This window comes from Ixodes scapularis, unplaced genomic scaffold (assembly GCF_016920785.2).
Source record: "Ixodes scapularis isolate PalLabHiFi unplaced genomic scaffold, ASM1692078v2 PGA_scaffold4__175_contigs__length_147842914, whole genome shotgun sequence".
In the NCBI taxonomy this organism is placed as follows: Eukaryota; Metazoa; Arthropoda; class Arachnida; order Ixodida; family Ixodidae; genus Ixodes; species Ixodes scapularis.
In genome coordinates this window covers 26,084,519-26,097,790 of record NW_024609879.1, presented here as the reverse complement: position 1 = coordinate 26,097,790, position 13,272 = coordinate 26,084,519, and the positions used below count along the sequence as shown (strand labels likewise).

Here is a 13,272-nt window from a genome sequence, read left to right as displayed (position 1 = left end):
TTAAAACCTAAATAGATTGTTTTGGGGGCAAAAAAAGGGATGGTTAACTACGACATAAATATAAGGTTTAACTTCCACAAATTTGAGAAGGTTTATTGATTAAATTTCCTGTGTGTATGTTTTCATGAACACCTGACCTGGACAACTCATGTGTCCAAGTTGTCCATAACACTATCAAGATAGATTGCCACAATACACAAATTAAAATATTTATTACCAACATGGCTTTAGTGCAAATTATACTATGCACTTGTTTACCCTCATTTACATTACTGCTCATTGGTTTGGGGTACGACAACTAAAAGTAACCTTGAAAAACTACTAGTGCTCCGGCGGGGTGACGGTTGAAATTATCGTGAAAGGAAAGCGTGGGGGTAGTTCGTGTTCAGGCGGGAGGACGCGACCGGGATGATGACGTACTATATATATATAAATATATATATACATATATATATATATATATATATATATATATATATATATATATATATATATATATATATATATATATATATATATACATATATAGGGTGTTTCAGAGAACGCAGGCCAAATCGCTCCTCCGAAAACTACTCAGCGCAACGAAAAATGGCTTGTAGCGTTCTGGCCCTGGGCCAGGGGCCCATTTAGGAAAATTATTAAATTCCGGGATAATTAAGTTGTTAATTCTTTTTTGCGTAATTAACTTTTTTAATATTGTGTTTAAGGGCATGGTTTAGAGTAGAAAATTGCTCAGCATCATCGAAAAACACTAAATCAACAAATTGCAGAGGGATAGAAGGCACGCGACGCATTTTACGACTTTCTGAAAAACCGCCCAAAATCGACGGGTTTCTAAGTTTCGGTTTGCTATCCGAGCGCATCTCAGCCCCGGCGGCACCGCGCACCGTGGAGAGATAGTGCAACCAGCATCTGCTGCGCTGTCATCGCGCGACGCAGCAGAGGCTGGTTGCACTATCTCTCCACGGTGCGCGGTTTAGCTCCTTACAAAGCCCGGGCTGTGTAAGGAGGTGTGTCAATGACATTTTCATCAGCTCATTTCGCGAGGAGGATATACTCAAGTTGGAACGGACAGTGAGGGGAGCAGCGCCGGAACTTAAGTTCACCTTAGAAAAGGCGGACAATGGTATTTCAGAATTTCTGGACTTGCGCATTCACGTGAAGGGGGGTTTATGTTGGGAGTACAGAAAAATGGCTGCGAAACCCCGTTTGAGTAGGAAAAGTCATGCTAAATCAGCAAAAGCAAGTGTAGTTAGATCTATAATCAGCAACGCACTGGATAAGTCTTGTGCCCATTCATGGGTCGTGCGGTAGAAAGGCAGTGGTCCAGGTTAGACGATGCAGGCTATGACAGTGAGTTCATAAAAAGACGAAGGAGGAAGATGTAGCATTTAAGTCCGACTTTAAGCTGAACCGTTTGATACCGTTTCAGGCGAGTCAGAAAGTGTGTCAGAAAGCGCACCGTGATAAGTCAGTTGATTGCAAGGAAGGGGTGGTCTATGAAATACCACTGGAATGCGGCTTCAAGTATGTGGGACAAACTGCAAGGTGTGCAAATGATAGATTGGTAGAGCACAAAAGAAATGTAAGATAAAAGCACCCAATTCAGAGATTGCTAAACACATTAGTGAGTGTAACGATTGTACGGCGCATTTGTCGACAACTGACATTGTGCACAGTGAACGCAACACCACTGAGAGGCTCATAAGAGACAGTTCGCATCAAATCCATTGGTAATTGTATCAGCCATGCTTCAATGCAACTGGGAAGTAGTTCCAAGAAGTTTTTTACAATCTAATTTTCTTCTTTTTTTTTGTAATAGTTGTAAGTGAACATGGAATTCGTCATTTTGCGGGCAGGGGTTCAGTTGGAAGTCATTTCAGTTCTCGTGTAGATAAAGCACACCCTTTCCAGATTCCGGCTGGAACGGAAGTGGGTCCGTGTGTCTGTTTTGTTTTGTTTGTTTTGTTCAAGGACCTTACTTTTCATTTTAGGATTGAGGTCACCGTTTAGTGTTGACGTGAAGACCAGTGTGGGTAGGATTGTATAGATAACAAAGGTTGACCTTGTGACGTCGGTGGTCGGTGGTTAGGTTGTGGGTATATAAGACATTGAGGAAATAAACGCAGTAGCTGAGTTTGAGACGTTCTTTTCTCTTGTCTTTCGTCTTCGACACCGTTTCTCTGCTTTTACCGCAGTCTCGGGTATTCTACATCATGATCAACATCCACCAGCTCGCCTGCGCACTCTCTGTTTTTTCACTAAAAATACTGGTGATTGATTTAGGCACTTAGTTCGTGAAAAGTTCCCAGAATGCACGGCGCATCGGGTGAAGGATTGAGCCGTAGCACCACCGGTATAATACGGACAATAATCAGCATATTTTGTCAGCACCTTTTAAAATCAGAGCTTGATAACCACCGCAATAACACAGTATTCCTTATACTTCGTAAGCGACCAGTCACCACAAACCGGCAGTATCTCCTAGGGGGCAATACAATCAACTGGTGGAACTAGGGACATTTTATCAGGAGAAATCTGGACAGATATATACTTGTCCGCAAGGCGGAGGCTTAACAGCCCTGTGATGCAGGGCTTGTTTTTCAAAAGGGCGAGCGAAACTTGAGCGTTTTATGAAATCATATCTTGAATGGCGGGGGTTAGCTAATATTTTAAGTGCATATGTCATACTTAGATATTGCCGTCTTTTACCCAAACACACCTGGTTGGAGTCGGCGTATAAACTCAAAATTGGGGATGTACAAAAAGCAACCCTGGCGAGTCGTAAACAAAGATTATTCACTGCTTTCCACATTTTCAGGGCCGAATCTCGCGCTGAACCATACACTATAGCACCATAGTGTATGGTTTCCCTTGTGTCGCGCAAAAAACCACTAGACTATAGCACCACAGTAGAGACGGGACCGCCCAAGGGAACTGTATAGACGCAGACGACCCCTTCTTCTAGATCCCCAAATCTTGTGTACTAAGACGTTTAAGGGGTTCATTCTTTAAAGACATTTTTCCCCTAGAGATTTCAAGTGCGAAAGAAAAGTAACTTCGTGCCAAAATCATACCCACAAGTTTGTGCTAATTTTAACAAGCAGACGCATAGCTTTTAGTTTCAGGTTTTGATTCAAAGGCAAGGCGCAAGAAAAACGGCTAACAAACCGTTCTGTCTGGAGCAAACCTAAAACCATTTTTGTCTGCCCAACCGTGATTTCCGTACATACCCCCTCTGGCAAGCTTACACCCCCCATTGTTTTTCTGAAGGCCGTCCCTTAATTCGCAACGACTCCCCTACTCTCAATGACCCCCCTAACCCCCTCCCTTCCTAAAAAAGAAAATATACTTCCCTTTTAATTTTAATTTCTGGGGAAACCCCTGCTGCCCAAGTACCAAGTTTGTTTAGGAATAACGAAGCTCGCGTTTACATGTAAACACTTACAAGAGGAACACGAGATCTGAAAATTGTCTCCGTAAAGTGAGTATGAGATAAAAAAAGGGAAATATTCTGGCCGCGAAATTTATCTTGACCGCAAACAAGGTGACGCTTAGGGCACCACCCTGAGCAACACCGATTTCTTGAACGAATATGGATCTAACAAAGTAGAGCCCAATCTAACCTGAAATGCCCTGTCTGTAAAGAATTATCCTGTAATTTCAGCATTCGGCCCTGAATACCATAGCTCTAGAGGTCTTTAAGTATTCCACACCTCCAAGTGATATCGTATGTTTTTTCTAAGTCAAAAGAAAGAAACAGAGACGGAACGTTATTTATGCACAAATGCTTCACAGATCATTGTTTCCTGGAGGACGCAATGATTCACCGCACAGCGCCCGCGACGGAAGCCGCACTGGATATTTGCAAAGGGATTTTCTTTTCCTTAAAGGTATATTAACCCTCTGTTATTCAGTCTCTCGTATGTTTTCCCGAGGCAGCTACTGATTGCAGTGGGTCAGTGATCTAAAGGGAGCATAGTGTCATTGCCGTCTTTCAGAAGTGGTATAATGTAAGCCTACTTCTATGCATGACGAAAGCATGCTATTCCCAGAGCTAAAAGGAAGGAGGAGGCTTGCGAGCGAGGGTTGTGGCAACTTTAGAAGCATAGCATAGTGCAGTGAGCCTGGCCCCGGTGCTGACATCTTTATCTATATCGAGAGCTTGTTCTATTTCGCACATTGTGAAGGGCCAATTTTATGGCTTCGAGTTAACACACCCCTCCCCCTCCACCAAAAAAGAAAGACGCAATAGAAAAGCTTGCGCGAGATTTTAGCTGGTTAAATTTGGCACTAATATCAGAACTAAGCATAAACTAGGAAAATGCTGAGCAAGAAGATTAGCTGCATCTTTGATGCACCCCAGAGGCAGATTAAATACCTCTATAATAAAAACCCGATAGTCATCTTTGATTTACCGTACAGGACTCCAAACCATTTTATCCGTAACGAACCTACTTATAGATTAAATATATTTTAACCAAGACGGCTTTTGTGCCGGGTTCCTTGTCCAGCGTGCTCGCGCTTTTCGTATGTTAAATTCAATCTTGTTTTCCAGAATGGGGTATCTACGGAAAACATACCACGCTCTATTTTGTCTTTTAAGGGTGGTTGACCAATCTTTGTGCCGCCATTACTTGTGATTTTTTTTTCTTTTGTAGATTGCTCGAAGTACGTAGGGTGAAGTGCACTGCAGCATTGAATACTTTGCTGAGCACTATGTGTTGTAGCCTTATTCGGGGACAGAATGGCCAATGTGAAGTATCAAGAGTAGCAGCTAGGCTGAAACCTTCAGTCCGCATTGTATAGTTTCCACCTAGACATACGATGTGATATGATATGATATATTCATCTCGGCGAGAGCCGCGCGTCGCAGGAAGGAAATCGCACTTACCTTGAAGGCATGCTGCTTCAATTCTAAAAACGATAGAGCTGTATAATACAAATTAGTCGTGGTAACTATGACGATGATGGGATGATAAACAGCGTGAATAAGAGCGTCGGGACTAGCTGCAGTCTTTGCGACACTGGTCTTCACAGGACGTCCCTACGCTGCTGGCTTCTAGCTGGCCAGGCTCAAGCGCCTGGTGAGGGCTCCCTACTTGCCCAACACGCAGACGATCCGGCCGAGTTTCCGATCATGCAGGGAGTCCAGCAGCCCCGTGGTGGAAATCCGAAAGTTGGCACCAGTGTGGGCCGGCCGGCGGTGTTCGCGGAAGCAAGCCTTGTTGTTTTTCAGCTTGCGGTCGAGCTTGTAACCGAGCAGCTTGAGCACCTTGTCGATCGAAGACATTGTGGGTGACAATGGTCCTCTCGGCTCTCTGACGATGGAAAAAAAAAACATGCCTTATGCCAAGCTGGCATCTTTGATACGTTTCTGAATGAGCAGCTGGCTTCCTCTTCTGCTTCCATACGTCTCCGAAGTGTTGGACATACGTCTCTGAACTCCGAGGACGTCGATCACACTCTCTAAAAGAACTGGAAAGTGGTCACGCCCGAATGGACTCTCTAAAACTTTCCAAGTAAGTTAGCTATGATGGCAATAAAATGTATAAATCAATTCAGGTGAAAGAGTTTTGCGCGACCCGAAACTTTGGGACTTTGTTAGTTAAAAGACATAAAATTGAAGACGTTAAAATCCTCGATTTTTCCGCGGAAATCAATTTGTCCAATGTCCTACATGGTGTGCTGAGCATTATAATCGTCTAAGATTAAAAGGTTGTGGAAATTGAGTAACAAACTTCTTGGAGGTCATGAATGTGTAGGGTAGTGTAGGATAGAACGTACAGTGAAACAACAGTAATCAGACGGTCCGTAAGAACTGGTGCTGCCACGGCTTTGAGAGGCATATCAAAGGGGATGTTGGCACATGTCATTCCAGTCTGCGCAAGAGTTGTTTCACGTCCACAAGTTTTGTGGACGTGAAATAGGTACCCTTCAATGCTAGAGCTATAGGACGTAGCTAATAATGTAACAAATAAACATAATCTATATTGTGAAGGACACTTCGGCGGTTTCACTGCATAAAACTAAAATGACCCATCACACAGCTTAATAAATATCATTTTCAAAACGTGGAATTTACAGCTGGAACTAAGCGAACAAATGCTGAGTTACATTTGTTTGGGAGTGACACGAGGAGGTTGTTTTTCTTCTGGTCCGCTTTTTCGGTGGTAGGTTTTATACCTCCCTTGGAAGGTGGCGGTGATTCTGTGGAGTCGGTGGATAACTCCATGGCCTTCTTTTCCCGCTGCGAGGTGGAAGGAAACGAACCATTTGCGCTCTGAGAGCGATTGGCGTCAAGTAGAAGAAGAGGCGATGGACTTAATCCTCCTGGCTAGGCCAAAACAGGATCCCAGTCTACGAGAAGTGGGGACCGAGGTGCGTGTTGCCTCACCCGGGGGCCCCTTAGGGTCCAACAATTCATGGGCAGGGCTCAACCACCTGGAGGCCCTCTTCCCCGGACACCGGAAAGCGACGCTCATCCGGACGTGGCCATGCGAATCCGTATAGCTCGGAGTACGTAGTGACACCACTCTCCAAACACCTGCAAGTGTAGGTGACCCTGAGGGGAGACCATGAGATCTGTCGATACAATTACACACAGTAGTGTCCACTCTCATGCACTACTGCATTTCAAAGAAAAATAAGTTCCTGAATGACATCGGGCTACTGCGTTGGCCTAAGAATTGACTCTATATTGGCAAAAATGATCTTTCTGAATTGAATACATTTATCTTGATAAATAGCTATATATAAACAATGTTATGCTCTTTTCTAGAACAGACAAGTAGGAACATGAAGAGTAATTGCATGAAAAAACTTTATATTTGGTCTTCTTTTGTTTGGAATCATTGATTTTACGGTTATCTGTACATTTTTAATAGTGGTCAAAATCACAAGCGAAAAATGATTGTTTATAGAATCGCTAATAGGATCAAATAACAGATGGCCAAAAATGCTACCTTATAATTTCTCTAACTCCGTTTATTGACAGAAGTTTCTGTTTCATAACTCTGTAGGAAGTGACCTTTATTCAGTAAGAAAAATGTCAACTAATAATTCTGGAAACTTACTTCCACGTTGCAGTGAAATGTTAAAGCGCAACCTTTAGTTTCGTTGCAAAAGGTCTCGAATTCGATAGTATGTTGAACTTGTTGCCTCATTCGCTAATGTGTGAAAGATTAATATTAAATATCTTTTTTTATTCAAAGTGCGCAAAAACAAACAGAATAATCTGTAGTTTAATGCAGATCCGCAAAAACACCACAAAAAATATATACATGATCACATTGAAAGCGCAAATATGATTTTAGATTAAAAATAAAAAAATATAAATAAAAAAAAAATGTCGAATTTGTCAACAGCCGAAGGAACTCAGGCTGGTGTACAGATGTCGAGATCCGCTGTGCATTTTTGTAAGGAGTCTGAATTCGAGTAAGAAGTTGAATGTTGCAGGGGCAGTAAATATCTGAAAATATTAAATGCCTGGTAGAGCGAAAATATACATAACAATTTACAGATGATTTGAGCCCAGCGACTAACGCAGTTCTCAAGCTGATGTGCAGAAAATGAAGTTAGGAGCCTCCCTTTTCCGTACAAACTTGAAAAAGGATATTTTAGGAGATATTCATAATGACAATAAATTCGACGTGATAAATACCTGTCATACACAGTACGAATTATTTTTGAACATTTTCAATATTCATGCCTAATATTTAGTGACGAATTCCATGTCAAAGATGCAAATTCTAATGCGACCTTACTAAAGAGATAAAAAAATTAAGCAAGATATAAGGGTTCCTAAAATCAAATACAAGCGTGAAACAACTCCAAAATTCTCATCACGCCACCCACCATATATTTACATTTAATATTTTATTAATTTTTTTGCTGGTTGCCAACCTCCTTTTGGAGGTTATGGCAGGAGGGTTAAAAGATTTCATTCAAAAGAAGGTATTGAAAAAATAACGGAAATACGCCAAACTGCTCAGTAGAAATATATGCAGAAATGCAACAATACTCCTTTCCACGAACAACATTAAAAAATATTGAAACATTATTCAGCTGATATCAAATTTAATTGTGCTTCACAACGTCTATTATATTCCTCGAAGGTGCGTTAGAAAAGCGAAAGTTCAAAAGAATTGCTTCGATATACAAGGAGAGCAAGAGCCTTAATATGACAATTTCTCGTGGCACGAACCTGTCGGCGAGTTAAATACTTTGTAGTGTCGATGTTACATTCAACGTTCAACATACCGTGTAATAATTATTGTATCGCTCTACGACGACTAGTCAATAACAAATAAATTTGACCAATTCCCTACAGTGGGGGGTTCAATTCGTTTATTTTTGTGTCGCTCTGCCTAAAGGTACGTCTGACGTATCCCGATCCCAGAGTCTAATGATACATCGGACGTATCCAGAATTTGAAGCCCAAAGATATTTAGTTCAAAAAATTCACTTACTTTACAGACAACAACAGAAAGTGGTCCCGGCTTTTAAGCGTCATATTTTAACAAAGTTTATGTTTAGTGAACAACATTCACTGAGTTGTTTCCTGTACATGTTCCACAAGCGAGGTATTTGCGGTAATAGTATTAGGCTTTAAAGTACCCGCCATAATAATCCTGTGACGCAGGCTGTTTATTGTCAATAAATGATGAATAAGCAAAGGTAAATTAACTCAGCACGATGAATGCGCTTATTTTGACTTATTTAAAAAGAAACATCGCGGGATTTCCTCTGAAGTTTCGCGAAAACAAGAATTGTGGGAAGTGCACACCATTTGCGCCAGGTGTCCTACAACTACGATCAGCAGTCTACCATAGAAGAGCCCCCGCTTGCTCCGACATCCCGAAGACAGTCGCAGGAGGAAAACAACATACGAACGTGGAGTCCCACCTTTGCAGCAGCGCTCTCCGCCGGCCGACGCGATAAATCCACAGCTGCCACACAACCAAGGCTGCCCGCGGAGCGCGCCGCGCGCAACATCAGTCCTCGGCGCAAGGGCGCCACAACAATCCAACGCCGAAGGGGAAGATCACTTTCCAAGCGTCAGTTTACTTGGATTCGGGGAGACGAGGACGCCCCGGGGCAGCCACCATCGTTGAGCAAAGGACACGGTCAGCACTCCAAGCGCAGCAGCCTACGCGGAAGTACGGCAGCCAAAGGACACAATATACGTGGAAAATCCGTGCCGGCACCTCGCGAGCGGTCCCAACTGCGAAGAGGAATGACAGGGGGCCAACACATCGAGCCCTTCGGCTTGCCGGAACTGCCCATCTGTGGAGCAAACTTAGCATCGCACCGCGACCTACTCTGTGGCGACGTGGACATGCGCCGAACAGACTCGGTTCGACGGACCTCGGAAATCTCGCGGCGCGGCGGAGGCACACGAGAAAAAAGCCGAAGCCGCTCCACAAACAGGTCCAACTTAAACGAACAAGACGGCTCCAAAAAGAACCACGACGAAAGCAGACATCCGAGGAGAACAACCGGCCTTCCCTTCAAAGCGGCAAGTGGTCCCCACCCCAACCCCCAACACGCCTCCAAACAGGCCGACTCTAACTGGTCTTCCCCTGGGGTCTATCCGAGTGAGGGGGACCCGCCCTCCCCCACACCGAAACATCAGCCCTCGGCTGCTCCTCTTCCCCTCTTCCCTTTACCCCCGAGAGCGGACGCGACGGGGGCGCTGCCAACACCACGGAAGGACGCTCCTGCTGCTGCGCCTCCTCTATTCTCCACCATGTCGAGTATGGCTGCAACCTCCGCGCCACCAACGCAATGCAAATGCGGACACCCTGAAAATCAGAGCGAATTGGCGCTGCAAAATTACCACCAACAGTGCATAGTGACAGAAATGATTCTGCATCACAACTTAATTCCACTGGTAAGAGAACTACTCCAACAGCTCCTAGGGAGCCAAACTTTCGTGGGACGCTACCATGGCGAACACCAACCCACAATCTAAGACGCAACCCGGGACGACCCAGGAGAGGGCAGCGTGGTTTCTCCAATGGAATTGCAGAACCTTCGCCCGCAAGAAGCCAGAGTTTCTTCTCCGCTACCCAGCAGGGACAAGACCAGTAGTGCTGCTTCTGCAGGAGGCCCAGGATCCGAACCTCTCGCTGCCCGGCTACGACACGTATACGCGACCCACCATCCCGCATCGCCAACGAACGCCGAACGGTCCGGGCGGCAAAGCGCCGCCGCACGGCGTCATTTACAGGGGCAACGCGGCGGTCCTAGTGGCTGCCCGCATCTCGCACGACGAGCTGGACCTCCAGCGCTGGTGCACGCAACATCAAGAGGTCGTGGGTGTGGCCCTCCAACTCCCCCAATGTAAGGTCGTGGTGGTGTCGATATACGTCCGACCGTCGATCCGCCACAGCGTCACCATTGACTGGTCCTGGGTCGAAGACCTGCGGAAAATGCACCCCGATGCCCTCGTTGTCATCGGCGGCGACTTCAACACACGCCACACGTGCTGGGGATCGAGCACCGACACATACCACGGTTCGAACCTCGTTTCCGCAATGGAGGACAACCACCTTAGCCTGCTCAACGATCCGGACTTACCAACGCGAGTTGGCCAGCACGCCCGCCAGGGCGACACCACGACCGACCTCACATGGACGAACCGGCGGCGGGCCCTCTTCTGGGAACTAGGAGCAGACACGTGGGGGAGCGACCACCTGCCCATCTTCATTCGTTTGCGCGGCCACAAGATAACGGCGCCGAAACGAACTACGAGCGTCGTCTGCTGGGACGCCTTCCGCGCAGAGCTGGAGCAAACACCCGTAACCACACCAGGCGATGACCCGGAAACGCACGAACTGGCCCACCTCCTACGGACAATACACGAAGCCAAAAGGTCATCTACCCAGCACTTTCAAGTGGCGGAGGACAAGCCGTCGCCGGACTTGCACCTGGCTAACCTATGGAAACAACGCCTCGACGCTCTGTGTGCGTACAGAGAGAGAGGACGAACGCCCGGACTGCGATGCCGTCTGAACCTTATAACGACTGAGGCGCGCGATTACGCAAATACACTCTCTACAGACAGATGGTGCGACCTTTGCTCCAGCTTCAACGGTAACATGAGCGGACCGCGCATATGGCACATCTTTCGCAATTGGCAGGGCAAAGCCAAGAGACGCACCGCGGCGCAGACAGCGGCTCTACGCATGCGAATCTCGGAGGAGCAGCTGGCGCTCCAGGCTGGGGCAGTGTTCTTCCCTCAGCCTGCGGCTTCACCGGATCCCACCATATACTCCCGAGATTCCGCGACACCGTCCCAGATGATCGGAGATTTCCAGGCATTGGATCTCCAAACACCGGAGCAGGTCGGCATGGACCAACCGTTTCAAATGGGCGAACTTCACGCAGCTTTAGCAAGGGCGAACGCCCGCAGCGCACCTGGCCCAGACCTGATAACCATCTCAGAATTGCGCAACCTCCCTGAACTCCACCTCCAGCTTCTCCTTGACGCGATCAACGAAATTTGGACGACGGGCAACTTCCCGAGCTCCTGGCGCGAATCCCTGGTGATACCGATCCCAAAACCGGGCAAGCCACCGAATGAGCTCACTAACCTCCGGCCCATTTCCCTTACCAGCAACCTGTGTAAACTCACTGAACGTATGGTCCTCGAGCGACTCATGTGGCATCTCGAGAGGAACTACCCTCTCCACCCACATCAACTAGGATTCCGCCACGGGATGAGCACGCAAGACATTCTCCTTATGCTGCGCCACCAGGTCCTTGACGCCTACTCGAAAGTGCAGACGAGAACGGTGGTGGCGGTGGACGTTCGAAAGGCCTTCGACACCGTCCCTCACGAGGCGGTCATCTAGAGCGCAGAGCTTGCCGGAGTGTGCGGCCACCTTCTCAACTTCGTTAAGAGTTTCCTGAACGACAGAACGTACAAGATCAAAGCCGGGGACTACATTGGACCCGCTCAACCGAACAGGGCCGGGGTACCGCAGGGCGCGGTCCTCTCGCCCACCCTCTTCAACCTGGTCATGGCAAGACTTCCCCCACTCCTTGAAGCGGTTCCGTCGCTGCAATTCGCCGTATACGCCGATGATGTCACCATCTGGGCAACGACGGGATCGGCGGGCGAACAGGAGCACACGCTACAACTTGGCCTCGACGTCATACAGGGCTTTCTTCGGAAGGTGGGCATGACCGCCTCGGCCGAGAAGACCGAATACGTCGTGGTTTTAAACGGGCCCCACAGAAAGACCGAGGCGGTCCGCAACCAAATCGCCCTCAGCATGGCCGGCCAAAGGATACAGCGAAAACCCTCCGTTCGGATCCTGGGAGCCTACATAGATCAAGATGGCAAAGGCACCACGTGGGTGACGAAAGTCGCCTTGCAGTGCAGATCCCTCCTCCGCCTCATCCGTAGAATCACACACCTCCAGTGGGGCACGCGGGAGAGAGAAACGCGCCGGCTCGTCACGGCGCTGCTTGAATCCCGTATCCTCTACGGCTATAACTATCACGTCCTCACGCCCCGGCATGCGGAGCAACTCGAGAAACTCAATCGCGAAGCCATCCGCATTGTTACCGGACTGCCTAAGTATACGCCCCTCCGGGAGCTGTACGCACACGGCGGCATGAACCTCCTGTCGGAACTCGCCGAACAGGCGCTCCTCGCCCAGAGAGACCGCCTCAGCAGCTCGACAGCTGGGCTTTCCATATTGGAAGAGCTTGGCGTGCCTCCCAGTCTGGACGTCCGCCCGGCAGACGCCCACTCGCCCCCTCCGTGGGCCGCCCCGGTTACGCTTACCGACGTAAAACCCCTCCCACGAAACATGGGACCTGGAACGAGCAACTCGGAGCGACGCAAACGCTTTGCCAAAGCGCACACACGTAGCGTCGCGCACAAATCACCGCCTACGCACACCATCATCTACACTGACATGGCGGAGACCTTGCTGTCGACTACCGGCGACGACGGGGAAGGAGAGGACAGAACCCCCAAGCACGTCCAGGCGGTCGCGTGGGTCGACACCACCCATGGCATTCCGAACGCGGCTGCGCTTTCGACCACTAAAGACATCGACACTACGCAAGCGGAGCTCATGGCACTGCTCCGAGCATCCCAGTGGGTTCTTCAAACTTTTGCACCAACAGACATCCCACACAGGCTCCTACTGTTCACCGACTCGACTCGCGCGTACGAAACTTGCAGACGAGCGAGCGGGAGCCCCTCAATGTACACGGGAATAGTCGGCGAGTTGCTCGCCGCGTTCCTAG

At 47.8% G+C, this 13,272-nt stretch overlaps 1 protein-coding gene and 1 pseudogene across 1 annotated transcript; one reads left to right on the top strand and one right to left on the bottom strand.

Annotated features, from left to right (window-relative positions):
• Positions 1–9,950: 9,950 nt before the first annotated feature.
• LOC115316427 lies at positions 9,951–12,484 on the top strand. Its single transcript, XM_040215020.1, has 2 exons — positions 9,951–11,351; positions 12,419–12,484. The coding sequence occupies exons 1-2, from the start codon at positions 9,951–9,953 to the stop codon at positions 12,482–12,484; spliced, it is 1,467 nt and encodes a 488-aa protein (XP_040070954.1).
• A 27-nt stretch (positions 12,485–12,511) lies between these two features.
• LOC115326414 lies at positions 12,512–13,099 on the bottom strand (annotated as a pseudogene).
• Between the last annotated feature and the right edge of the window lie 173 nt (positions 13,100–13,272).

Coding starts and splice junctions, on each gene's coding strand:
- LOC115316427 (XM_040215020.1), top strand. CDS start 9,951: ATGGCGAACACCAACCCACAATCTAAGACGCAACCCGGGACGACCCAG. Junction 11,352..12,418: donor ATCTCCAAACACCGGAGCAG/GTCGGCATGGAC, acceptor CCTCATCCGTAG/AATCACACACCTCCAGTGGG.